Source organism: Netta rufina (assembly GCF_964035555.1).
Source record: "Netta rufina genome assembly, chromosome: 10".
In the NCBI taxonomy this organism is placed as follows: domain Eukaryota; kingdom Metazoa; phylum Chordata; class Aves; order Anseriformes; family Anatidae; genus Netta; species Netta rufina.
This window is the reverse complement of record NC_140133.1, coordinates 5,124,050-5,151,097: the sequence shown is the minus strand read 5'-3', so window position 1 is coordinate 5,151,097 and position 27,048 is coordinate 5,124,050. Positions and strand designations below refer to the sequence as shown.

The 27,048-nt window shown below is 37.2% G+C and overlaps 1 protein-coding gene across 2 annotated transcripts in view; it reads right to left on the bottom strand.

Annotated features, from left to right (window-relative positions):
• Window positions 1–27,048, bottom strand: part of IQSEC1 (IQ motif and Sec7 domain ArfGEF 1) — a 71,264-nt gene that overhangs the window by 9,871 nt on the left and 34,345 nt on the right. For both annotated transcript variants that reach the window (XM_084292993.1, XM_084292994.1), the window contains exons 4-12: window positions 23,080–23,241; window positions 19,609–19,731; window positions 18,647–18,813; window positions 15,818–15,957; window positions 14,138–14,167; window positions 11,702–11,827; window positions 9,569–9,668; window positions 4,868–5,029; window positions 3,448–3,624 (exon numbers count right to left, since the gene is read on the bottom strand). In XM_084292993.1, coding sequence (XP_084149119.1) covers window positions 3,448–3,624; window positions 4,868–5,029; window positions 9,569–9,668; window positions 11,702–11,827; window positions 14,138–14,167; window positions 15,818–15,957; window positions 18,647–18,813; window positions 19,609–19,731; window positions 23,080–23,241 — 1,187 coding nt within the window. The remainder of the gene's footprint in view (window positions 1–3,447; window positions 3,625–4,867; window positions 5,030–9,568; window positions 9,669–11,701; window positions 11,828–14,137; window positions 14,168–15,817; window positions 15,958–18,646; window positions 18,814–19,608; window positions 19,732–23,079; window positions 23,242–27,048) is intronic.

Below are 27,048 nucleotides of genomic sequence, written 5' to 3'. Positions count from 1 at the left end.
TTGCTGTTTTTAAAAGTGGTCTCTCCTGGTCTGTGAATGTTTTGAGACAGCTCAGAAGATTATGAGACAAGCACAATTTATATTCATAGCAGTCGTTATATCACCCTGCACTACTGTGCAGATTCCAATGATTTAATTTTTCAGCCAATGCAATGAGTATTATCACTACCTTTCAGACTGGCGATGGGGGGCATACAGTTTCATTTCCACACATGCTCACCACTGCAAGCCCAATGTGAAAGTATTAGTAGGTCCTCCGGGAACTCAAAATCACCAGCATTCGGACTGACTAGCCTAAAGTCACTCAAGTAACCTGAGAGACACCAGGATCAGAAACTCAGCCTGATCCTTCAGGCTCTACCTTAGTGATGAAATCATTCTCACATACTAATGGCTACAGTGGGACTTAACGCTTCCACACCTTCCTGTAAACCTTATCAAGTAATTGGATATCAAGTAAGTGGTGAAAAGGTCAAAATCCAAATGGATTTCACAAAACTCAGGTATAACTGCACTGAAATTTATCTTTCTTCTGATATTTTTAAGTAATCTAAGAATTCCAAATCTTAGAACAAAAACTCTTCCCCAACTATAGCTCAAGAATGTGTAATAAAAAATAGTCTATTTTTCTTTTGAGAAAAAATAAAGCACTAAGTGCTTTTGTCACATTGACATCTTTGATCAGCCAGTTGCCATTCTGCTTTTTATTGCATGGAAGTAATTGTCAACCCACAATGAACAATGTTATCTGTAAAATCAACAGGCCCTCATTCACATCTCTTTCACAATTATGATCTAAGCTATCATGGCTATCAATGCAGGGAAAAATAACCTCAGGAAACAATTCCTGACATTTGTCTCCTGACAGAAAAATCTTGTCTTTCCTTATGGTTTACAACTTAGGGATGAGAATCATTCAGGGTACTGATGACATCCATCAGATTTAAACATCAAGCCACACAGTTTTCCACCGGAAAAAATTAAAGTCTGGTTCTAGAGACACCATTTATTACTGTGACATCTGGCAGAGAGTAATTTTTGTTTGTTTTTGTTTTCTTTTTTTTTTTTTAACAGTTTTGTCAAATACCCATCCAACCAAAATGTTGCTCAATCAGATTTCTCCTTCCTTGAATCAATCCTTAAAATGTTTCAATTATTTTTTACAATGTTGAGTTGGTAATTATGTGCCTTACTGCATAAATATGCAGCCAGGCAGTTTTCTCATGTTGATTAGATTTTATTTTTTATTTTTAATGTAGAAAGCACCCCTTTGAAAACTCACTTTAATCATCTTTTCCTACAGAGACACACAACCACAAACAGCCCCACTACTCTTGTTCGTCCTCCTTTTTGTGCAGTGTTTCATAGCACAAAAAGAATAACTGAAGCAGCCTTGCTCAGGAACTCACTACAGAAGTAACTTTATGCTATAATTGTTGGGACACAGTATCTTGCTAACTGAAAATGATTTCTTTGTTTCTCTGTAGATCATCTCCTCCCTATTAAAATAAAATTAACCTCACACTCAAGATGTTCACTGAGAAAAGGTGGAAAAAGCATGTATAGTCACATTAAAATTACTATACCAAATAAAGCAAGTAACAGTTATGTCATTTTTCAAGTCTGTTGCACTGCACAAGACCAAACAGAAACTCTCCATAATTCTCAACTCTTTAAAGTTAAAATTAAGTTTAGTTGGGTTTAACAAACTCATTGATAAACCCTCCAGTCTGTGAGTGATATCTATTTTTTATAATGGAAAAAAGTTATTTTCAGTAATAAGCATGCTAACTGTATGCATGCCCTGTTAAAACGTGATGTTTTCATGATTATGAATACTTGTTTATTGCATAAAACCCGTAAAATGAATTTAAATACATGGCAATGTTTGAATGATTGGGATGAAAAATTCCTTTGGGACAAAAAAAATTAATCAGGAATCACATTTATGTGTAAACACACCCACTGAACTCACATATTTAACAATATGGCAGTTCTCGTTCCAGTGAAATAAAAACAAAACAACAAAAAGGGATGATGAAAGTATCCTCAAATCTGAGACATAACAGTGATGAAGACTAGTGACTTGATCTAAAATCCCTTGAAGCCAATCAAGCAAAAATATTCAACTTCATTTTGGATCAAGGTCCTAAGTCTTTTAAATGAAGAAAATGGGCATATGAGTATGAAAGTCTAAATTGAGAATAAAACAGTTGAAAGAACTCACTCTCTACATACTTGTATACACATACATATACCCACAAAACACAGGCTATAATTTCAGTTAACAAAAATCGTATTTATTGCAGTATAACTAGAATCTTTTCTTCAGTTAAAAAAAAAACAAACAAACAACACAAACAACGACACAGTGTCTACTACCAAAGATATACATACCATCGAAAGTATGACTATACTGTCACTGTACATACATCACTGCATTTGAAAGAACAAATCGGAGTATGCAACATAGACTATGAACTCAAAAATAAAAATAAATGAAAAAATTGCTACTGTCACTGTAAGTACTTTCAGAATACTGGGCATGGTGTTCAGATATGATTTGCATAATGACAGGAATCATGCTTAACACTGAAACAGAAGGTTACTACCCGTGGTAGTCTGTATTACCATGGGCATGCCAGTTGTGTATTGCAGAGGCAAATCACAAAATAAAACATACCAAACTTTCCCCGGCTTTTCCTTAGCTAGGAAGTCCCACCACCACTCCTTTCCAGTCCTTAGTTATATTATTCAGTTAATAAATCTTAGACACGTCAGTGGTTTGTAGGATACCAGTATTCTTGTTCAGGAGGGCTTCTTTTATTTTATTGGCAACAGGATTTCACAGCAACCTCTTTTGTAATAATTATGAACTTTATCTTGAGTTGCAAAATGATAAAATAGAATCAGGGACACTATAACTGAATTACGTAGCTCTGGACAATTTAGTAGGGCTTCACTCAATTTCATTCATCAATGTGGTAACACAGGTACACTTGAGCACAAAATACACAGAAAGCAATTATTGTAGTAGAGAGACCTTTTTTTTTTCCTAATCCTACATCCTACTTTTATCAAGGGGAAGAAGCAAAGGGGAAGAAAAAGAGAAAAGTACACTAAGTGGGTTACTCCTAGCACAAGTCAACCATGTTTTTCTATAAAACACTTACAATTTTTTCCTCTGTCTTCAGTCTCCTTTAAGTATCTATAGCAACTTAATCATTTAAATGTTTTCAAATAGTTGTTGCTCAATAGAACAAGGGTAAAAAAAAAAAACAAAACAAAACAGAAATTAAACACAAACTATGAGAGAGGAGCTATTAAGAACGTTTGAAGTTTCAGTGTTACTAGTTCTCAAAGCCCACTGCGAGCTGGGCCTTATATGCATCATCCACAAATCTTTGCATGCAGTAGTCAGTGCAAGGAAACAAAGGCAGTGCTTACCTGCTTCAGACAAGTCTCTAAGGGAGCTGCTCAAAGCACTTCTTTTCAGTCCTTCCCCAGTAGCATAGCTGTCATCCAGGCAAGCTCTGTTCAGTGTCCCATTGCCAGAATCTTTTTTCAGACTGGAGCATTGAGACATGCTTGGACGCACCACCCCCTTCTGCTTTTCTAGCTCAGCTGAAACAAAAAAAAATGATTTTGCAATTCATAGTTATTGGCTACAGTGAAGCACACAGTAATGTCACAATTTACGTATGTGTATTAGTGTATTACTATGAACAACAAATACGAGTTCATTTTGGCAGTCAAATGCCAGACAGGAACTTCAGCTCTGTACTAACAACTTAATAGCACAACCTGAAGGATCCAAGGCTATTCCTCTGCTGGAAAATCAGAAGATAAAATCAGATAAAATTCCATGGTTAGACTGCCACATAACATCCAGCAAAATATATGGATTTGTATGGTAGTCACCTAATTAAGATAATATGGGAATATAGACGTAGAAGTGAAGAACAATTCACAGAATCATAAAGTCATAGAACGGTTTGGGTTGGAAGGGACCTAAAGCCCAACCAGTCCCAACCCCTGCCATGGCCAGGAGGGGTGCTCCAGCCCTCTGAGCATCCTTGTGGCCCTCCTGTGGACTTGCTGCAACAGGTCCAGGCCTTTCTGATGCTTGGGATTGCCCAGAGCTGAACTCAGGGCTCCAGGTGGGGTCTCACAAGACCAGAGCAGAGGGGAAGAATCACCTTCCTTGGCCTACTGGCCACGCTTCTTTAGATGCAGCCCAGGATACAGGTGGATTTCTGGGCTGCAAGTGCACATTGCTGACTCATGGTGAGTTCTTCATCAACTAGCACCCCCAGTGCCTTCTCCTCAGGGCTACTCTCAATCCATCCTCTCTGCCCAGTCCGTATTTGTGTTTGAGATTGCCCTGGCCCAGGCGCAGGACCTTGCACTGGGCCTTGTTGAACTCCTTGAGGTTTGCATGAGCCCATCTCTCAAGCCTGTCCAGGTCCCTCTGGGTGGCAGCCCTTCCCTCCATCACATCAACAAATTCAGTGGAAATTTCTTTAAAGGGCCATCATTAAAAATTTCAGAGCCATGGAAATTATCCCTAATATTCTTACTGTAATTATATAACAAATGACAAATCCACCTCCCCTCTGCTCATTGCTATTTGCTGTTTGTTCATGCTAACTTTCCACTGCATCTACACTGTGCTAAATAATGGTAAATTAACTGAAATGGAGCTTAAGAGATAATTGTTTTTTTCCTCTTTCTGGAAGTAAAGCCACGGAAAAAAATCCACATTCTTTTGAACACTTGAAAAGTTCTAATTGGTTATACATACATTAAAACTTTTCTTATTTTGATTAGTTTGAAAATGTTCTATTATATGTACCTTTGTACTTACACTCTATTCTGTGCTTTTCCATTTCTTGAACCTCTGCAATTGACTCCCTCAAATCATCTGTAAACTTCTTCCTGTCCTGAGGATTTGGTGCATTGAAATTTATTAGTACTTTGATATCTGCTCCTGGAACAGCTGATGTGAGCCGTATACCATTGGGATAATCTAGAAGAAATAGTGAAGAAAAAACATGAATATTGAAGCTCTGATCATTTCTCTAACTCATACTGGGGACAAAATCAGGGAAGTAAAAGTCAATGGGCACAGAAGAATGAAAATCTGTAACATATTTTGGAACTGTTTAACTGTCAAGATACAGAATAAATATTGAGAGTCCTTATTCAACTGTTACCCCCAAGGTACAATGCATAGTATAAAAGAAAAATCCTAGGAATAAGGGAAAAAAAAAAAAAAAAAAAAAAAAGATTGATTTTTGTTTCATGGAATGGATCACATTACCTGCCTTAATAAACTATGACCAAAGTTTCACAGAGTAAAGACTACTCAAATACATATCAAGTACTTAAGTACTAGAAACTGTCTTGTATTTTTAACCCAACATTTGCAGGAAGACAGACACACACATTACCTTGTACAGCTTTTAATATTTCTTATTAGGTTTTGTTCCTGGACATCCTTCTTTGCTTTTTGTTTTTTAATTTAAAATTATCTATGAAATTACATGACACAGAAGTAAGAGGGTGATCCCCCCCCTGCCCTTTTTGGCCCATTTTGTGGGCGTCATCACATAAAAAGCAGAATTTCAGTAAACTCTCTTTGTCTCTTTAACTGTACATTCAAGAATACTGATTTTAACAGCTGTTCAAAAATATTTAGTAGTTGAGATAAAAGGTTCGTTCACAGAAAGACAGCATATAGAGAAAATATGTTCTGCTACAAAAAGCAGAATCAGCCTTTGCTTCAATCACAGACCTGTAGAAACAGGGTGTCAGAACAACTCAAAACATTCATCCCAATTCACTTTTATTCACTGCCTGACTCCCAAATATTTAATTAATTTTTCAACCTGAAGTCCAACTTCTCCCATGTACTAAAAATTCACTTACTCAAGAACCAGGAGGTGATATTAGATAGTCTCTTCCCTCAAAGCCATTATGCTTCAACAATACATAGACTGAAAATATTAACTAACAAATGCAAATATTACTCTTTTTTTATCTTAAAAAAAAAAAAAAAGATAACAATTTCAAAATCAAAGAGTCACAACAAAAAGTGAAACAAGTTAATTTACCATTTTTTTTCAGGCGAAAAAAACCTGCCAACTACCACAAGCTTTGAGGGACACAGAGAAGAATGAGAGAATTTGGGGGGGGCTTCTGCCAGGGTCTGATATCAGCATCCTGCACAACAGCAAATTCTTGCTGATCTGCTTCTCCTCAACACGTGACAATAGCATCTACCTTCAATCAAATAAGACAGTTGCCTTGACATGTCTGCAGCTGTTGTTGCTCAGAATACAGACAAATGATCAAAAATACGGTGGGGTCTGCTGCTAAGCAAAGAAACAGAAGTGGATAGCATCTGCTAACACGGAAAATGGGTATGCAGCAATCTCTAGAAAGTTTGTGGTGCTCTAAAAAGTGCACCACTGGAGATAAAGATGGTTATGAAACTCAACAAGCAAAGAAATTCAGTAACCTCAAAGTCACGTGGACTACCTTCACAAAAGAACAAACAAAAGCAATAAGAAAAATTCACATATTATACAAACAAAATATTTCATTAGCAGATGATACTTCTCTACATCATATTAATTAAGCATCAGGAAGTATTACGTAAGTATTTATAGGTTTAAGATATATTCTTTTTAAAATGATCTACTTGCCCTGTGTATTTTCAGTGATTTTGACCAAAAATGTAAAATACACTTTCATCTTTATTTACTAGAGATAAGTGTCACTATTTTTCCTTTTAGAGCCCACCCACCCCTTAACATAACTGAATTCTACTGTCAATATCAACCATTTTGCTACACCACACCATTAGCCAAAGCAGTATTTTTCCTGCTTCTGCTTTAATGACACTAAATTTTATTCATTTGAAATCAGCTTATCCTGACAGCTGCTAAAAACAGATTTACTGAATGGCATTATGGTTCTTGCCATGATACCTCAAAGCTTGCTGGGAACTGGGAAAACAGAGAATATGAAATTTACAAACCAGAAGGGAAGAATACTTCTCTTTCCCAATTGAAAAACACTACATTGCACTTCCAGCTAGCGGCCACCACTACCAGATGTACGTTCAGCTCACTGATTCACCTTCTGGAATGGCTTAGCTGAGGAACACAAGTATGTCTACTGCATGTCTCAGTTAAATGCGCACAGTTCAATGGGAGGAATTAAACCTAGTCTCACAAGTCTCCTACACTGGGGATATTTTAGTATAAAAGAATAAAAGTGTTTCTACTTGGCATGCTTATGTGATTTGTTTATTTTTTTAATTGACATCAGAGGAAATAAGTATTCTTCTTTTAGAGTAGAATCCATGACAGAAGTATTTGGCGTTCCTCTCTAAAAGTGAATTTTATATTATATAATATGTACACAAGAGAGAGAAAGAAAAAATGAAAGCATACAGATATAACTAATCTGCACACTACATCACTGCTATGAGCTCTACAAACTTCTACTGTTTGAAATCCCCAGGTGCTTTGACTCAAAACAACCAGCAACTTCTTTTGAATGAGATGAGCATTGGAACACATTCTCAAGAACAAATGAAAATTACGAGCTTTCCACAACAGAAAAGCACAGGAACTATTGAATGCCACACTGAACTGTATCCAAATTATCATGTCAGGTTTGGGCATTATCATGTCAAGGTTTGGACTGCAAACCATCAAGTCAGGTCAAACAGACCGTCTCCCTGTGTACCATGCAAAGAGCTACACTCTGCTATGCTATTAACGATACTGCCTCCGGGCTTAGAATCTGCAGAAGCATTAGCAAAATACTAGCTTTTTGTGGGGTTGCTGACTGCTAAGAATGAGATGGAAAAGCAGTACAGAATACTGGATTGATGCAGTTTAAAACTGACATAAACAAAAGGTGGCAGAAAACACAAACTTTAGTCCAGAATCGCTGCCTAATTCTGTTTGGATTTATATTTGAACAAGTAGACATTACTTAAGCACAAATGTCAGATATAAACCAGGAAGATAAATGAAACCATGGCTTAAATTGCACACATCATAGAATCATGGAATCAAATACTGGTTGGACAGGAAGGGACCTAAAGCCCAACCAGTCCCAACCCTGTGCCATGGGCAGGGCCCCCTCCCACCAGCCCAGGCTGCCCCCAGCCCCATCCAGCCTGGCCTTGGGCACTGCCAGGGATGGGGCACCCACAGCTCCTCAGGGCAGCCTGGGCCAGGGCCTCAGCACCCTCTTGGGAAAGAATTTCCTCCTTGTAACTGATATAAACCTACTCTCTTTTAGTTTAAAACTGTTACTTTTTGTCCTATCACCATACCCCCTGACAAATAATGCCTCTCCTGCTTCCCTGTAGGCCCCCCTTTAGGCACTGGAAGGCCACTATAAGGTCTCCCTGGAGCCTTCTCTCCTCCAGGCTGAAAAACCCCAACTCCCTCAAGGCACTCTCCATAGGAGGGGTGCTCCAGCCCTCTGAGCATCCTCGTGGCCCTCCTGTGGACTTGCTGCAACAGGTCCAGGCCTTTCTGATGCTTGGGATTGCCCAGAGCTGAACTCAGGGCTCCATGTGGAGCAAGACCAGAGCAGAGGGGAAGAATCACCTCCCTTGACCTGCTGGCCACGCTTCTTTAGATGCAGCCCAGGATACAGGTGGATTTCTGGGCTGCAAGTGCACATTGCTGGCTCATGGTGAGTTTTTCATCAACTAACACCCCCAATGCCTTCTCCTCAGGGCTGCTCTCAATCCATCCTCTCTGCCCAGTCCATATTTGTGTTTGGGATTGCCCTGGCCCAGGTGCAGGACCTTGCACTTGGCGTTGTTGAACTCCTTGAGGTTTGCATGGGCCCACCTCTCAAGCTTGTCCAGGTCCCTCTGCATGGCAGCCCTTCCCTACAGCATGTTGACTGCACAACACAGCTTGGTGTCATCAGCAAACTTGCTGTGGGTGCACTTGATCCTACTGTCCATGCCACTGACAAAGATTTTATACAGCACCAGTTCCTGTACTGACCCCTGAGGAGCACCACTTGTTTCTGATCTCCACTTGGACATTGAGTTGTTGACCACAACTTGCTGAGTTGGACCATCCAGGCAGTTCCTTACCCACCGAGTGGTCCATCCATCAAATCCATGTCTCTCCAATGTAGAGACAAGAATATTATGTGGGACAGTGTCAAATGCTTTACCACATCATTATAATAATCATTTATTATCATACAAGGAGTTCAAACTAATTGCATCATTCACTCAGCAACAAATGCAACATACTTGTTTCTTTACAAATATTCCATTAATTATATAAGTGTTCCCAAAACATTTTTGGCTAGATTTGGCTTTGACAACTACTCATCTAAGAGCAGTCTTTGTATGCTGACACCAAGTTTTAACTTTTAGGGCTGAAATCAATTCACAGAAATTTTATTGCCAAACCTAGAATCAAGTCCTGTTCAACTCTATCGTTCACACAATATTTTTACTTTATTGTTTTTATAAATAAAATGAAAATCTAAAAAGAAAGTAAAGACTTACACTGATTTTCAAAAAGAAGAACTTGCATTCCATAGAGAGAAAATGACTGTCGAAAGCTGTATGTAACAGAGTTCTTCTTCTTTTGAAATATCTTGGTCACCTGAAAGTTATCAAATCAGCAAAATAAAATATCCTTTATTATGTATTTATAACCTGCCAGAAAATATTATTTTCCTTTTTTTTTTTTTTTTTTTTTTTTGTAATTCTGCTTGCATATTTAATCTACTGAAGAAGCAGCAAACTAGCTTTGAAGTATCAGTAACTCTTAGCCAGAAGGTTTAATATTTTATCCGGAGGCAAAGCCTTTTTGTTTTCTGTTCTCCAAGACTCTACTTTTTAACATTCAAGAAGGAAAAAAAACTACATACATATTGTGAATTGTATATGCTAGCAAAAATATAAATTTGTTTAAATTATCTTTTAAAAAAAATATCTGCTACCACAGCTTCATGTTTTTTTCTTAGAGTCTGACTACAGACAGCAAATTGTTACGGACTTCCCAATGTAAGTTTAATTCTTAGCCCTTCCTCTCACCTGCTGTGTCGTCTTCCAAGACTTTCACTTCTGTGCACATCCAAATACTGCCTTACACTATCTCATCCAATGAGGCTGTGCTTCCCCTATGTTCTGTACAGCACCTATCTGAATAAAAGCTCCGAGTTCTGTGGAAACCTTTACTTTTCACTACAACACAAGTAACATGGTGCTACTTACCATCAATTTTGGTGTTCTAAACAGTGAATGGAACCACTCTTCCTCTTTATTATCACTTCTTTTTACTATTTCTTTCTAATTTTAACTTTTAGCTATGGCATTTTACTAAAAATAACAAAATTCTTCTACATTACTTCCAAAACTTTGATAAAACTACAGATGTTCAAGTAAGTAAGAAAAAACAACAGGAAATTGGCAGACTGAAGATGACACTGTAAGGTGACACTGTTCCACCAATTTACATCCAAACTCACATTAACAATTGAGAGTTTATACTCACAATCAAAGGGACTAACATTTTGTTGTTTTTGTTTTGTTGCTCTTGTCTTAGTTCCTGGTTTTAAGGTCTGAACGTATGAAAAAATTATATGCAATGAAACTGTACATCTGAAGAATGCCTTCTTCATAACAGAAAATTTGAAATATTTAACTTAGCTCTCCAGCTAACAGCAAAATGCATTCCAAATAAAGTGCAACAAATTTTCCTATTTTTCAGAGTAAATCAGCCAAATAATCCCAAGCTGTCACTAGTTTCGAATGTTTGTTTTTCAGAAGACTGAGTCAAGTTAAATGCATACTAGAAAGTAAAGTCAACTGTAAAATATATTTCAGCATATCCTGTTCCTATTTCAATGAATAAACATGCCTGGTTCATAGAACATCTGTAGAAAACAAAATAATATCTAATTTTGTTTTTCCACAAGAAACTGGAATTCGTTATTTATTGAATGGAAACATTCTTTAGCCAAATGAGTAAGCCAGAGGCTATTTTTGTTCTGTATAGTAAAAGATACTGTATTAAAGTACTTTGTTATAAACAAGTATAGTAATCAATAAAAGGCTTCAGTTTAAAAATAATTTCTATATAGTGAAGAAAGTTAAGAAAATTTAAATATTAATCATCCTGAGATTGTTGGAGTACAGAATAACAGGTAATAGATACCTATTTCTAGAAATGCTCTTGCACTTATTGCCACTGAATTCATGGAGACAGGCATTTCTGAGTACCTTACTAGAAACCTATTCAACTCTGTAGACAGCTAAAGAATACATTAAAAAGAAAAAAAAAACACCCAGAGATCTCCAGAAAAAAAAAAATAATTAGAGAACCAAATTTGTAAGTGATAGATAAAATGTCACGAACAACCTGGTGATGGTTCAGTAAAGCCCCCCCGCATCCTAGTCTTTACTTACACAAAAGCATGATGATAAGATTAACAGGCAAAGATTCCCTTGTTTCAATGCAAGCATATGAATAGTAGAATAGATCTTGTAATATGATCAGGTCTAATGCTCAGTAAAAAGGTTAAATGATCAGGAAAACATTTGCCCTCTCTGAATCTTTGCATTAGCAAAGGTAATCCTACAAAAAATGCACAAACAAAAAACCCCAACCAGCTGAAACTGAAAAATACATACCACAAGAAGGTCATTAAATAAAAAGATTTCTCGCTGGTGCAACCCAAGCTTCTGAGGTTTGTTTGGATCAGGTACTTCAAACAGCCTACAGTAGCAAACGAGCCTCCGGTGGGGTAGTGAGAGAACCTGTTGTCATAGAGAGGTTAATGGTTACTAAAGCAATATTTAGTCAAGAAAGAGCGCCTTTCATACTTAGAGTCTTTTCTGAATACTTTAAGTATCTTTACATCTAAGTTCATTAGACTTTTTCATTAAAGCATCATCAACAACAATAACAAAAAGATTTTGTATGCCTCAAATTGCATGACATTCAAACGTCAACAATGTTGTTATATAAACTCTTACAGCTTGCATCCTGCATGTGGATGACAATGGAAATTTTATTAGAGATAGAGTTTTACTCTGTGAATCAAGAAAAACCCAAAAGAACTTAAGAATAAGCAACTGGGAACTCACTGCAAAGGATGTTTTATTTCCTGAGCATTTTTATATATCAATATTTGAAGAAAGGATACAAAACAACTTTGGCTTTTGTGAGATGATGAATTTGCTGATGTTGTAAATTACTTTTTGTCAGCCACTGAGTTAATTCAATTTTTTCATTCCCCAATACCCAGGAAAAGGTGACATTAGAAAATAGTAAATGCGTTTTCAGGCTGGTTTATTTTCTCAGGCCAGCAACAAAACCAAGAATAATTTTCCATTTGATTATTAGAAATGCTGGCTGAATATACCTTCAGAACTGTTTTTTTCAGTTTAGAGAGACTTTACTTCTTTCAAATGCAAATGATGATGTCTTGTCAATAATATTAAAAGAAATCCTTTAAATTTTAACAATTTGAAGTACAGAATATTCTTTGGTAACTGAACATATTTCATTTATATCTTATATTTGTTTATAATTCCTGATTCTGCATAGGAATTATGAGATTTACTAGCCAAAGGAAAAGTCAAAGACTGCTAATGCTGCTTCTTCCTCTACATTAGCAAGGAAAAAAAAAAAAAAAAAAAAAAAAAAGCAATGGAAAAAGAACTTGTTCCTGACTGGTTGTCAAATCATTGGTGACATTGTAGTTTTTCCACAAAATCGAACAGTAACTCTGCTAATAACAAATAAAATGCTAATAGCATTTAATTTATTTATGGCATTAGCTTAATTACTCACTGTCCCTGGACTTGCAAGGAGCAGGCATTAAGAAAAAAACAAAACAAAACATGACATTTTCTAAAGGAGCCAATGTCTTGACAAATGGTGAAGAACTTGATGGTTTCTAAATTTCAAGCTGACTGTTCTGGTAATTGAATAGCTTCTGTGGGTTCCCAGTGAAAAGTACCAGGAATAAAAGTTGCATGTCCTCATTCTCCCCTGCCTCCAGACTTACTTTCCCCAGTATATGGCAGTCTTAGATTTCCTATAGCAAGATAACAAAACCCAAGGGTAGTCACTGAGTCTATGAACTTGCAAACAATTCTAGTGAGCTCTGGTATTGAAGTTCAACTATAAAAATACTTTCCTTCATAGCAATGGATGACCATGTAAGATTCCCTTACACCGTATTTCACAAAGGTTACATCTTCCAGTTTGTTTTTACAGTCCAGTGGTACTGCCAGACATGTTTCCATGAAACAATGACAGGTACTCCACTTAGGAATACAAAGCTAGCTTTGGATGTTTGTAGCTACTTACACAGGAAGAGCAAGAAATAGAAGACAGACAAATGGAATTTTGAAGTAACTTCCCTGGATTGTCCTGAATGAGGACAGCGCATTATATTGATGAAATTATAATCGATAAAATAGAAATCATTAGGAACAACTTTGTACAAGGTTATCAGATTTTGGGGTACAATGTTCACTCCTGTTCACTGAGGGTGTTTTTTTGGGGGGGTATTTTTATTATTTATTTAAAACTACTAGCAAGAATGTTATCATGAAATGAAAGCAAGTAGAATACTGCATTAGAAGAATAGTTTTAGAAATATTATTAAACATGTCTATCTGGAATCAATATTTTCTATGTCCATGCACCTTTCATGAGAGAACTGTTAAAATAACTGGCAATATCTTTCTAGAGCATCATTCAATACCGAAATGGACAATAAATAATAAAGACACTGGAACCCAGGTGATACACAACTGTAATTTTGCTTGCTTATTTATTTATTCTTTACTGGCTAACTTCTACAGTGATAACAGCATTTGAAATGCATAAAATGTATACTAAAATGGACTAGAAAATTCTAGGCAGTAAATTAAAGTGTCTTTGGTAAATATGTTCTTAAGGAAATCTTTACACCGTGGATAGTAATTAGCATAAGAATAGGAAAATTTTGCTTGAAAGAAGCCCAATTTCTAAAAATACTTAAATGTAATGTTATGCATTATTGCCAGATAAAACATCTACAAACTTTGAATGAGTATGAGAAAAATACCTACACAACCAAGTCCATGATGCAGAGATCCAATCTACAGTAGAAAGACATATATACAAGTTCATTAAACTTCAGAGAAACACAGTATTGTATCATAGCAAGTAAATACATCACGGTCTTACTATGACTAAATGCCTATAAAGTAAAAACAAATATTTCTATCAATAAAGACTGATGGCTATTTCCTATATTTTCTTTCACACAGTTAAAAAGTATCTCAACAGAAAAATCCTTCATCCTAGGACTCCATTGGGGCATTGTTTTTCTTAATCCCACTTGATTTACAAGGTTCAGGATTAATTTTAGGATTTGGGTTGCCACATGCTTTAATAAAGACGAACTACACACACACACACACAAAAATCTCCACAGAAGCCTATATATAAAGCTAAATCCCCAGTCAATTGTGGAAAGTAAGTTTCATATGAAAGCATAAGTGACTGTGAAAACTGGACTTTAGTATAGTTATTTCCCTTCTCCTCAAAAATACGTAAAAGTTTTTATTAATTGAGGAAATTTTGCTTTCTCTCTCTTCTGCTTCTTCCAGGAGACCTCCTCAGTGTTTCCTGACTAGGGAACAGAAGCAAATCAGATTTTATTTTGTTGGTTCCTCTATTTTCCCCTTTTATTTAGGGCTTTTCTGAGAAGAGATTACAATTCAAAGCTCTTTAAAAGTAATAGAGACAATCTTGAGATCCATGCTCTTTTTCTTTAAAAACAAAATTAAACAAACAAAACCAAACAATAAACCCAGTCCCTATTTCAGTAGAATTTCCCATTACTGCTAAAAAAAATCAAGTAGGACTAAGAATAGACAAGTCCTCTGTTTCTTTGGATTTGTTCTGGGCTGCCTTTGTGGCTTCTACCATGAAGATTTTCAGATGACTCTAGGACTCGAATTCTTGAAGGCTGAGTATGCATTTTCCCTTTCAACATTAGATATCATGATAAAATATGGTCTGAAAATCTCTGTGTTCTCTTAGCTCCTAAAACAGAGGGAAAAACACCATGATCTTCTTTTTCTCTCTCCTTTTCTAACAGATACTTTGAAAATGAATTTATATAGCAAAATATTTCTGGATTTTTCCCACAACAAAGCAAGAGGTATCTTTGGATACTCAAAACCAGCATTACAATTCCTAGGACCTGATTTCCAGTTCTCAAACAAAATGTCACAATGTCCTCTTACAAATACCAGCTCACTGAGCTAGCTGCAAAGCTCAGAAAGGCACAGGTACTAACACAACTTCTCTACTACTACTTGTAAATTCTGGAGTCATAATTGATGGCATAAATGTTGAAATACGATTCTCTACAACATTACTTTACAACACACTTTAATTCTCTTGACAATATAAACATAAGAACTGACTAAAATGCAGGCATTTCCCAGTGTAATTTCAAAATTATAAAGCTTCACAGAGAGAAACACTGGGAAAAAAAATATCTTAAAATGAGTTTAAGGCTCAGAACATCATCACTCAAGAATACCAGACTGCAACAACAGATTCATCTGCACTGTGAATGCCCCCAAATTAAAACCAACCTTATAACAAATTATTATCTTGATGATTTTAATCTTTTGCCATTTAACAACCAATCTATAAATCTAAGCAACACAATTATGTATTGTCCTACATCTCCTTTTATATAGTAGTTGACATTCAGAGCAATGAAAACTTACAGGTTTCTTTCCTACTATGAGTTTTTCAACCTTCTGGACTTGGGATACGTGATCCTCATTTGTCTTCAGTTCCCGCTTGCGGATTCGCTCATAAATCCCAATCAGCATTTCTCGTGGGATATCTTCACCATCATCCACACCTGCAGAACCCAAGAGTTTTTATTATCAGATTGTTTTGTTTCATAGGTGTCACTACTTTGTCAGCTGACATCTCCCATGATGTTCTTGGGCTCCCCTTACCAAGTAGTAGAAGTTACATTACTCAGTACTGAAGCACTGATTTTTGCCCAAATGCTTGCTATGCCCATACAAGACATTGATGGAAATTACATCATTAAGTTTTTTTTTTCTTTTTGTTTTAAAACCCTAATCTAAAGCTAATACATAAAAAGGCTGATTTCAAATACAAATCCTTTCTTTTAAGTTTCCTTGCACAACTGTCCTATTTTTCCTCTGCTCCCATATTACTCAACACTCTGCTCACAGAAACATTTCTACAAAACAACCTTTATGAATATCCAGCAACATGAAATTAACAGGCATTTCCTGTATAATTTCAAAACCAATTAATTTACTCTGGAAAAACAGATCAAAAAAAATAGCCTATTTACAATGTTATTGTTTAGCACTGTATGAGTATCATCAGCACACAAGCATTCTAACAAATGCCCCAGAGTCGAAAGCTTGATCATGCATTTTTAACAGCAGTAGAAGGAGCCCAGTTTCAGTAAGTGTCTTAAAAGTAGATTTTCTGGAACAGGGAGATGCATAGTTATGTTTCAGACGCATTTTAAAGCAACAGCCTCTTATTTCCCATTCAGAAGCCAAAATACAATATTTTGTCATTCAGTGGAATGACTGCTCAAATAAAAAATCACTGTGATAAAATATGGTTTCTTTGCAACTAGAAGCAAGCAAAACAGCTTCTGTTCTGTTCCACACTTGCAAATGTTCCACAGACTGCTCTTTGAGATCCAGGCATTTAAAGTTAAAGGCAAGGCAGTGTGTTACAAAAATGCCTACATGAAGGAATTGCTGGCATTCAGACTGGAGTTCAAAGAGAGTGTTCTGTACTTAATGCAACAAATATGACTGCAGTATTACCCTTAGATATGAACATCAGGACATTTTTAAATCTTAGAGGAGTTTATGTTAAAATCTCTATGCTAACTTAAATTTTGCTAAGCTAAATTTTTTGCTATTCTCTGCACCTGCTAAGAATAGGTTATTTGTTGTCTTACCTAAATCTAAGGGAATAAAATCAACACCAGACTCTCATTTTCAAGATCTGAAATTCCAGAACTCCACAGGTATTTTGTTTTCAGTAGCATTAAAATGATAGTGTGTAACTGCACTCATGAACACCAACTGCCATGCACGTGAGATGCACCAATATATTTTTTGATATGAAGCAACTTGTTTCTGTCTTTCTGTCATTCCGCCCACTTTCAGGTAAGACTGAGAAAATGTCTGCGAAGCAATACATCAGTGCTTGCTGGTGCCTGCAATGGCAATGCCTGGTAAAGCCAATGGTAAGCCTGTTGAGATACCATGCTGCTACATCCTTTGTTGACAAAAGCAGAGAGACTGTGCACTAAGCTGTGCTTGTCCTGTGCTTAAAAGCAGGGGGAGAAGATTGCAATGACTGAGCAGGCAATTTTCCTGGCCTTTGCACAAACACATAGTAATGGAACTGTAATAAAAGCTTCTTTTTCCCTATGGACACAAACTACCTTAAAAGAAAAAAGGGATGGGGGACTTCAGCTTTGTTTTGTTTCTCCAACATCTGAGTGCTTTTCTGTGATAAAGAAAATGCTGTCTGATTCCTTCTTCCTTGAATGCCCAGGAACAGCAGGAGGTATCATATCCTCATGTATAATCTTCCTCAGCTGTACAGGGACTACTTCCCCTTAGACAAAGCTGAGCACTGCCTGAACTGATACTGCATAAAAATCTGTTCTTTCTCACCAGAAAGAACCAGAGCAGAAAGATCTGAGATACAAACATGGAATTAAAAATGTTGGACTATCTAATTATAGGCTTAGATGTGCAATAGGCTGGCAAATAGTTTCTTTATCAGAAAACATACCAGTGAAGACGCTGAATAAATGTATATACTATTTACAGTGTACCTTTCAGAATGGTTTTGGAGTTACGATTCAGAACAGAGATCTGATGTCCCTTATTAGGACATTGGCTGCTATGGAGAAATAGCAAACTACAAACTGTGGAGACAGCATCTCTATGAGAAATCATTAGTAACCTTATGCTGCAGTGTAGTGGTGTAGTTCACTAGCTAGACATTACATTCCTCCTCTCAGGTAGAATCTGCAACACAGTGGCACCACATGAAGATTTATATATATGCAAATACGCACACACACATTCTTTGCAGACTGTCTTTCTTGCAAAAAGAATTCATTCACTTTCATTCTCGTGCACAGAAGCTGCAGTCTTTATGAGTTGTCCTTTGACTCTGTGAAGGGTCTAAGTGTGGCAAATTTCAACTGTATCTAAAAATTTAAGGCACATGGTAATGGTCACTCTTCAGCTACATTGAAAGAACTGGGAATAGAAGGGCCTGACAAGACATCTACTCAAGAAAGACAAGATAAAAATGACAAAATACTATCTGTTTAGTTTTGTTTCCAGTATTCCAAAAACACAGTAAAAGTGATGGTGGTTTTAAAAGCCAGGTGAAATCAGAATCAAGTCTCCTGCATTTTGCTTTTTTTTTTTTTTTTTTTTTTTCCCCAAAGAAATATGTTGCTCTTCCAATGACAGTTGCAGAAGAAACTTTAATGATGACTGTGGTTAGAGTTTGCTTACCCCTTAAATTCTTGACAAAGTCTTCTAGCTTCATTTTGCGTTCTGGTTTCACATTTGGACTGTACATATCTGTGTTCAACAGTATAATGGCAAAAGCTAGAATGAAGATGGTATCAGGATTTCTAAACTGTCTCACAACACCCGGGTTGCAGATACAGTACCGTTGGCTGTAGAAAAGCAAAGAGGGGAAAGCTGTCAGAGCTACTCATTACTATTCTAATTTCACCAAATAAACCAACTGCTACATTCCAGAGGCTGAGCAAGCTATTATTTGATTCTCCATAGTTATATTTAGTTTTCCATCCACACATTTTCATAAGGCAATTCTAGAATATGGAAGGCTTTTGTTTTCTACTACCTTTGTAGCTTCACCTCTTAGTGCAGACCCTGAGCTACAATAACTTCAATATTCTTTTTTTTTATTTTTTTCGGTAACACCCATTGACACCAGATAAGAATACAGCATTGATTTTAGCTTACTGTCACATGCTGATTTACATCTCCTGCCCTGGATAATGTATGCTTGGTTGGTATTAATAAATTAATGCTATTTATTCTACTATTGCTGAAATGATTAATGAAAGGTTGAAAGCATATATACTCTGAAAGGTAAATGGTCATAATTTCACTCACATAAACTATCATATGCAAATACATTGCTAGACATTCAAAAAATCCTGAAATTTCTCTTCAGCTGATACAAGAAAGAACGTTCAGTTGAGAAGCCTTCCACATCAATGCAAATAACATCCATGAATAGCACCAGCAAAAAACCCCTACATTTCCTATCTAGTGAAACCACCACAAATACCATGCTGTATTTGAGACTATATGTAGCTCACAAGGACAGTGCAAATAAGAAAGAAAATAACCTAGATATACTCAGCTTCCCCAGTTCTCCAGTTTGACAGCTAGACAATAGCAGGTTTCTGGTGACTGAATAATTTGTTTCAGCATCATACCTAAAAGCTTCAATGAGCCGTTCTACTTTCTGGGCTTCTCCTTGAACACGGATGTGAGCCTGAAATTTCCTGAGTGCTTCATCCAGTTCCATTGTTGAGAAGTCCATCTCATCCACAACACAGCTAGGATAAAAACATATTGCCATTGGGTCTTTCCATTTCTAACAGTGCATTACCGAAAGTAAAATTTTGAGACCAAAAAAACCTTGCAATTTTCCACCGATTGCAGTGATTCATGGAGATTTTTGAAACCTGCAGCAGCAGCTGCAATAATTGTAGGTGAACAAGAACAGATCAGTGAGAATGTGTACATGTAAGCAGAAAATAAAAATATATTATTTATATATTTTTTTAACAGCAGAGCTACTGCAATGACAAATGTCTGTCCAACTTAAGTCACATGCCACTGCCAGGAATAATTATTGGGTTTGTGCTTTCAGGCTAATCAACTAATACTAGTCAATGCCTACAACGCTAATAAAAAAGGAATTTATACCACTTGAAATGCCAAATTTCAAGCAGCTTGCAGCAAGCACAATAATATGTACCAAACACTTATGTCCAGGAATGTTCTTAAATACTGAGAAGAAAAATTAATCTTGTCTTGATATGCTTTTATCGTTACTGTAATTCTCATCTCCCCATATTTACCATGTCTTTCAGTTAATATTTATATAGGAATAATTACTTTCTTGCTCTGAAAATACAGTGCTGACAAAAAATAAAAAGGAACAAGTTTAATATAATTAACAATGCGAACAATGTCATTCTAACACTGTTTAAAGACTACTTTAAAATCAGAAGCTTATAAATTTCATTTGTTTAAACTTTGCTTTTAGTTTTTGAATAAGCAGGCATGAATCACTGAAAGTAACAACACTGTAATGCAGAAACCACAGAAAGAAAGCACAATCCAGTTTTAAAAGCCTTTTCTTATATGTATAGCTTACAATGATAAATTAGAGTAGCTCATATTTTTGCTAGTAATGTTATAGCTACCATAGATTAATACTAAAGCAATTTATTCACTTTACCTTGTATATTTTTTCTTTTATGCAGAAGTGAAAGGAAACAAACAGCCTTGGTATTTCTCACGCCCTTTACAACCCACACCTAAAAACCTATTATCAATTCTGCAATAATGTTCACTGTCTTCCCACCTATTATAAGTTCTGTAACACTTTCAAAAGGTCTTTTCTCCTTTAAAGATGTATAGCACATGTGCAGACAAGCTGGAGTCAAACTGTAGTAATTAAAGCAATTAAGGACCTCCAGAAACATGCTGCCAACAGCGTAACAGGGAGGGGGCAATCTTCTTTATACGAACTACAGAGACAGTAGATACACCACCATGGTCAATGTTCCTAGCTGGAACCAGTACTGTTCTGCGAATATTTTAAAATAGCAAGCAAAATGTCTCTAGTGGCTATGTCATGACAAAAAAAAAAAAAAGTAAAAAAAAAAAAGTAATTATTTTGGTTAGGTCTACAGCAAATGAAATCATGAAGGTAGTAATATCAGGAATACTTGTTAACATTCTGTTAACAATAGTTAACAAAATGATAACCCTTAATAAATTATATCATAATAATAATGATAAAGAAAACATGATTATAGACTCTAGACACTGCAGGAGATCTGGGCTACGTATGTACTGTGGGTGAGTAAGCCTGTGCTGAAGACACATCTTTACTATTAGAGCTGCATCTTGCAGACATGTGAAAGCAAGAGGCAGCCTGGCAAATACATGTAATTGAACCTTCTTCCTGGGATCTATCTCCTGCTTCCTACCTCTTTACAAAATTTAGGCAAGGGGGGAACATACCATTCGGTGGGGCAAGACACCTACAAGTGCCTTGAATCTCTACTGTACTGTTTCCCTTCACTCTTACACATAACCGTGCGGTGGAATGAACTGGAATAATGGAGTGAGCACAGCAACAGAACATCACATTTTCCTTTTGCTCTTAGCAGCATTCTTCATGAAGATTTTATTTTATTCTTCCTTTGAGTAAGTGACTATATTTTGTTATCTAATGCAAAGTCAAGACCCAGTAAAAGGCCAGATTCTCAGCTACATCTCTACTGCATCAGGTAGTCCTCGGTCAGGCAGGGAAAGCTGAGGCTCACTGCAGAACAGCAGTGGCTCCAGAAGCATGTCTGATATGCTCCACTTATTGGCCAGGGCAACATTAAGTGGCTGTGCCAGCCCCCTGCCTCTACCACTGCTTCCTGCTGGGCGTGGTACTATAGAAGAAGGCAGCCTTGAGTAAGACAGAGGAACAAACCAGAAGATCTCTAAAAAGCATCTATGGCACACGGATATGTGCCATTAAGCATATTAATATAGTGTTCAGGCTTGCATTTGAAATAGATAAGTTCCGACAGTGTAGTAATAAGATCTGGATGACTGTATGGAATACAACCAACATGTTTACAGTATGAAGCCACTCAAAGCAGACTGTAACAGAAATGCAAAGAAAATATAAGGCATTTGCACACATTTTGTACCACAATACCATAACCTTAACAATTCTGAGAGGTATCAATAGTATCAAGAAACATTCAGTCCTCAGGAAGGGCCATGGCCGTAGATTAATGCAAATTGAGACACTGCTTTTAGTAGACTCTGGTAAAAATTGTGCTCAGAATTCCTCCTAGTCTTCCGTAATGTGCACAGTGTTGTGGGATTGGTTTTTCTTTTTTTTTTTTTTTTTTCTTTCATTCTCAGCAGTCCTGTTAAACAAATAACTAAATTTCCAAATACCTTGAACAAAACTGGGCTGTGATGTATTCATGTTTACAGGTCAATGTATCATACGTTAAAAAAAACCCAAAGAACAGATGTTTTAAATGAACAGCCTCTTCAAATGAGGCGATTTCTTTTTTGGTCTACTTGTAATATAAGGACTAGAAATTTAAGACCAATCTGCTAAATGTCTAGTTTTCTGCTTCTATTTTTTTCAAATCGTTTTTATCTAAACTTTTGAAAAAGACTATTTTGCATAGATCTTGTCTATACACGGTGAAATCCCTGTTTATCTAACATCTGAGCCATTTAGTTGTAAAAATTATTTTCATATTCTGTTACTAATGAAGCCTTATGCTGCATATAAAACAATTTTGTTTCATTCATTCATATTAGAGAGCCTGACTAAGGAAAAGACTTTGAAATAACGTACTCTAACACCAGTGAAATTAAAGCATAAATTTGGAGTAAATGTACACGACTACAGAGAATATAAATCTTTCTGGGTCAATAAAAGAAACAATAGCTCAGCTGGAGAGCAGAGAAATAAATATTCACTTATATTCATGCTTTCATTTTCAATCCTTAGAGTCTAGTTTCACCCTCCTTCAGAACAATATCCAGAGAGATGGGCCAAACATTCAGTGCAAAACTTCCTCTACCATGATGAAACACCTTGAAGATTGAAATACACTTACCTCCTCCCCACATAAAATACTTACTCTAACACATCTCGGTTGAACTGTTTTTGTCGATTGCCCAGAAATTCTCCAATCATCTGTCTGCTGAGACCTTTTCTTTGCAGGAGAAAGTGGGCAACACCAACTGGAGTGTCGGGCACAAAACCTCGCTCAATTAGGTACTGGACTCCTTTCTCAGGTTTTCTGAGGAGAAATGAGAATGCAAAACATTATTATTATTTTTTTTAATTCTCCACTGAAGCATCTGACAAACTTTACAACAATTTTGCCATCACTTTTGACTAGCATATTATCGGTACGGTCTAGTACAGTTTCAGGACAAATACAACCATGCCATAGAACATACCGTTCACTGTTAATAGCTTGCTAGCTTTGAAACAGATCTTTGCATGTGCTGTTACACATTTCCCTGCTTCACACTCTTTTTCCATAGAGAAGCTTTATATGTTTCAGCTTCAGGCATGAAAGTCAAAATTTGTCCATGCAAAAGATAAGCCCAACAGAAAAAAGAAAACCAAACTAAACAAAAAAAAAGGAAAAAAAAAACAAAAACAACAACAACAAAAAAAAACTGGCATCCTCAAACTCCTGCTCTCAAAAGTTTAGCTAATCAAACACAAACCTCTGAAAAGGTGTAACTTGCAAGCTAAGAATACCAAAAATAAGGGGAAAAACCAAATTAAGTCATGAAAAAAGAAGCATTACAAATAATAGAGTTCTGATCTAATTTACATGTATTTTCATGTCCTTTACCACACCCCTTACTCCAGATTTACCTCCCTCAGACCGGCACCTTTGTATTTTTTGGAGTATTTTCACATCTCTTTACACCTCACTTCCAGATGTGGCCTATCTCAAACCAAGCTGAAAATACTAATTATAACATATTAAGAAACCTGTGTTGAGGAGGGAAAAGGTTTTTAGTAATAAAACTGGCTGCTTACAAAGGCAAATGCTGCTTGTATTTTGGAGTGATGTAAAATTCCCCTCACAGAGTATACTGTGCACAGCATTTTCCAGTAGTGTGACACAACAGATAACCATAGCTTGTCTTAAATATATTAAGGGGATATCTTAACAAAACCAGTTTCTCATACTTTTTTACGTTATTACACACTTAATACCCTATTAAGAGTTAGTTAGATCAGAGGAATATACAGAATTTAATCAATGTAGAGTTATTGAATCTCAACTTCTAGTATTAGGCTTTCTGGCTCTTTCCATCTGAAGGAACTTTACATGTACACCGTCATTTTCTAAATACAATTTTGCAAGCTGTGCAGAGGAAAAGGATCTGGAGGTGTTGATGGATGCTTGCCTGAACATGAGCCAGCAGCATGGCCAGGTGGACAAAAAGGCCAACGGCATCCTGGCTTGTGTCAGGAGTAGTGCAGCCAGCAGGGCCAGGCAGGTGATCGTCCTCTGTACTCTGCTCTGGTGAGGCCACACCTCGAGTACTGTGTTCAGCTTTGGGCCCCTCACTACAAGAAGGACATCGAGGCCCTGGAGCGTGCCCAGAGAAGGGCTACAAAGCTGGTGAAGGGCCTGGGACACAAGTCCTGTGAGGAGCGACTGAGGGCACTGGGGGTGTTTGGTCTGGAGAAGAGGAGGCTCAGGGAGACCTTACTGCTCTCTGCAACTGCCTGAAAGGAAGGGGTGGGGAGCTGGGGGTCAGCTTCTTCTTGCAGGTAACTAGTGATAAGACCAGAGGGAATGGCCTCAAGTTGCGCCAGGGGAGGTTCAGGTTGGAAATGAGGAGACATTTCTGCTCAGAAAGAGCAGTCAGGCATTGGGACAGGTTGCCCAGGGAGGTGGTGGAGTCACCGTCCCTGGGGGTGTTCAAGGAGAGGTTGGACCTGGTGCTTAGGGACATGGTTCAGTGGGTGACATTGATAGGGTGATGGTTAGACCGGATGACCTTGGAGGTCTTTTCCAACCCTAACGATTCTGTAATTCTAAATGATCTCCTTCGCACTCAGAAAGTACCCTTTTTCATGTAAGCAGTGTTAATGCTACGTTTATACAATTCTGAAGTGTTTTCAGAATTCTTAATCTTTCTGAATTTAAATTCACAGCATCGAACAAAACCAGGAATAATTTGCTCCTTCCCCCTTGAAAGCAAACTACGTTTGCCTGCAAGGCAGGAGACTTCCTCTCCAGCAACTGTCAAGTCAGAAAACAAAGAACACGACCACAAAGCACAGCTTGATCCAAAGATAACCTTTACTTTAGATGTAGAAAATGCTGTATCATTACTTCTGACACTAAACCACAACTTAAATTCTTACCCCTTCCCTCTGATAAGCCTGAACATTTAAAATCATCACAGAAGTTACACATGACGTAGTTGGTATCAGTTCCTATGCAGCTGTATCATTTTACACAGGTTGGTTTCTGGTGAAATACACAAGTATTTCACACACGAAGCTCTGCTTCTGGCTCAGCGATATGAAATCACTTTGTCTAAATGCACTTCCAACCAGGTTGGACAAGAAGAGGAGACTGAGGGGAGACCTCATCGTGGTCTACAACTTCCTCACGAGGGTGGTCCTCTGGACAGCCCGGAGTTGGACTCGATGCTCCTTGTGGGTCCCTTCCAACTTGGATATTCTGTGATTCTACGATTTGAAGACACCAAACCAGACTTTAAATCCATTCAGCTACCGGAAGCCAAAAGCTCTTTACCCATTGATTCTTCCTGCACGCCGAAGTGACGCATCAAGAAGTTTTGCAGTCTAGGATCATTTGGAAATGATCCAATTTGTCTTAAATGTTGTGACATAGCAGCAATACCTATTAACTCTGAATGGTAATAACATGAAAATGAAAACTGTAGGAACTCAGACTACCCTTTCCCTATGTGCTAAACCAAACTGTGGTAGCAGTGGCAGGAACTGCAGGTTAACAAACATGTAAGAGTTATTTACACAATGGAGAAAGTAAACAATTTAACTTCCTTTCTTTCTGATTCAGCCTTATCCACTGAATTTTCCAGCTAGAGCTCAATAGAACGGCATTATATGATTTTGAAATCTGTCCACTAGAAAGCATTTACTTGTTCTGTTCTACAAAAAAACAACCGCAAACCTAGAGAATCTGACTGACAGCAATTGAACTTGTTGCAAGTTGACTCCAGCCAACAGCCAAGCATGTAGTTTAATCCAGCAGAGAAAAACTGCTAAAAATAAAGAACCCAACAATTAAAGGGTTTACGTGGATAATTTCTACTACATTCTGAGATGAGAACTGTAACTTTCTGTAATGTTTGATCTGTTTTTGAAGGTTTGATATTTATCGCTACAACATGGATAAAGGATTTCTTGGAGCAAACACTAGCCCGGTAATTGTTCTTACAGCCAGAGCCTGGGCCTTCAGATGGTCTTTTGGTACTTCACCGCAAGAAACGTCAGCCTCCCATATAGCATATTCTAAAGGATGGCATGGAAGAAAAGTAGCCAGGGGAAGCTGGTGGGGGTCTGGAGTTGTCGGTGTCCCACTCACTGAGCAAGTCAGTCTGCCAGTTCTCCAGTTTTCCCATTACCAAAATGAGTACTACTTGGCTCACAGAAGAGTTCTGAAGGTTAAGGGTTATAATCTGAATTTGCACAAATAAAGCTCCAAGTAAATGTAGTTTCTCTGTCTAACTGCAGGTATTAAAACTCAGAGGAAGTAAAAAAGTCTTCTCCTCCCCAGCTCCTGTTCAGCTCAGAAACTCCTGCTTTGGCAGTCTATTTTGCTGACAACATTTTTGTCATACTTTTGTTTTTGATGATCTGAAACCCTGAACTCATTTTAGACTGTTGACCAAGCAATTAAATTTAACAGGAATTAAATGTTAACAAACAGCTTATTGGAAAAACAACCTCCTGTTTTTAGTCACCTTGCAAGCTAGGGAGATTCAGGGGGATTTATTGCTGCTGCAGGCTGCCTCCCGCTCCCAGCCAGGACTGACATCATTGCATGTGAGAGGAGAGGTAAGTAATACAAGAC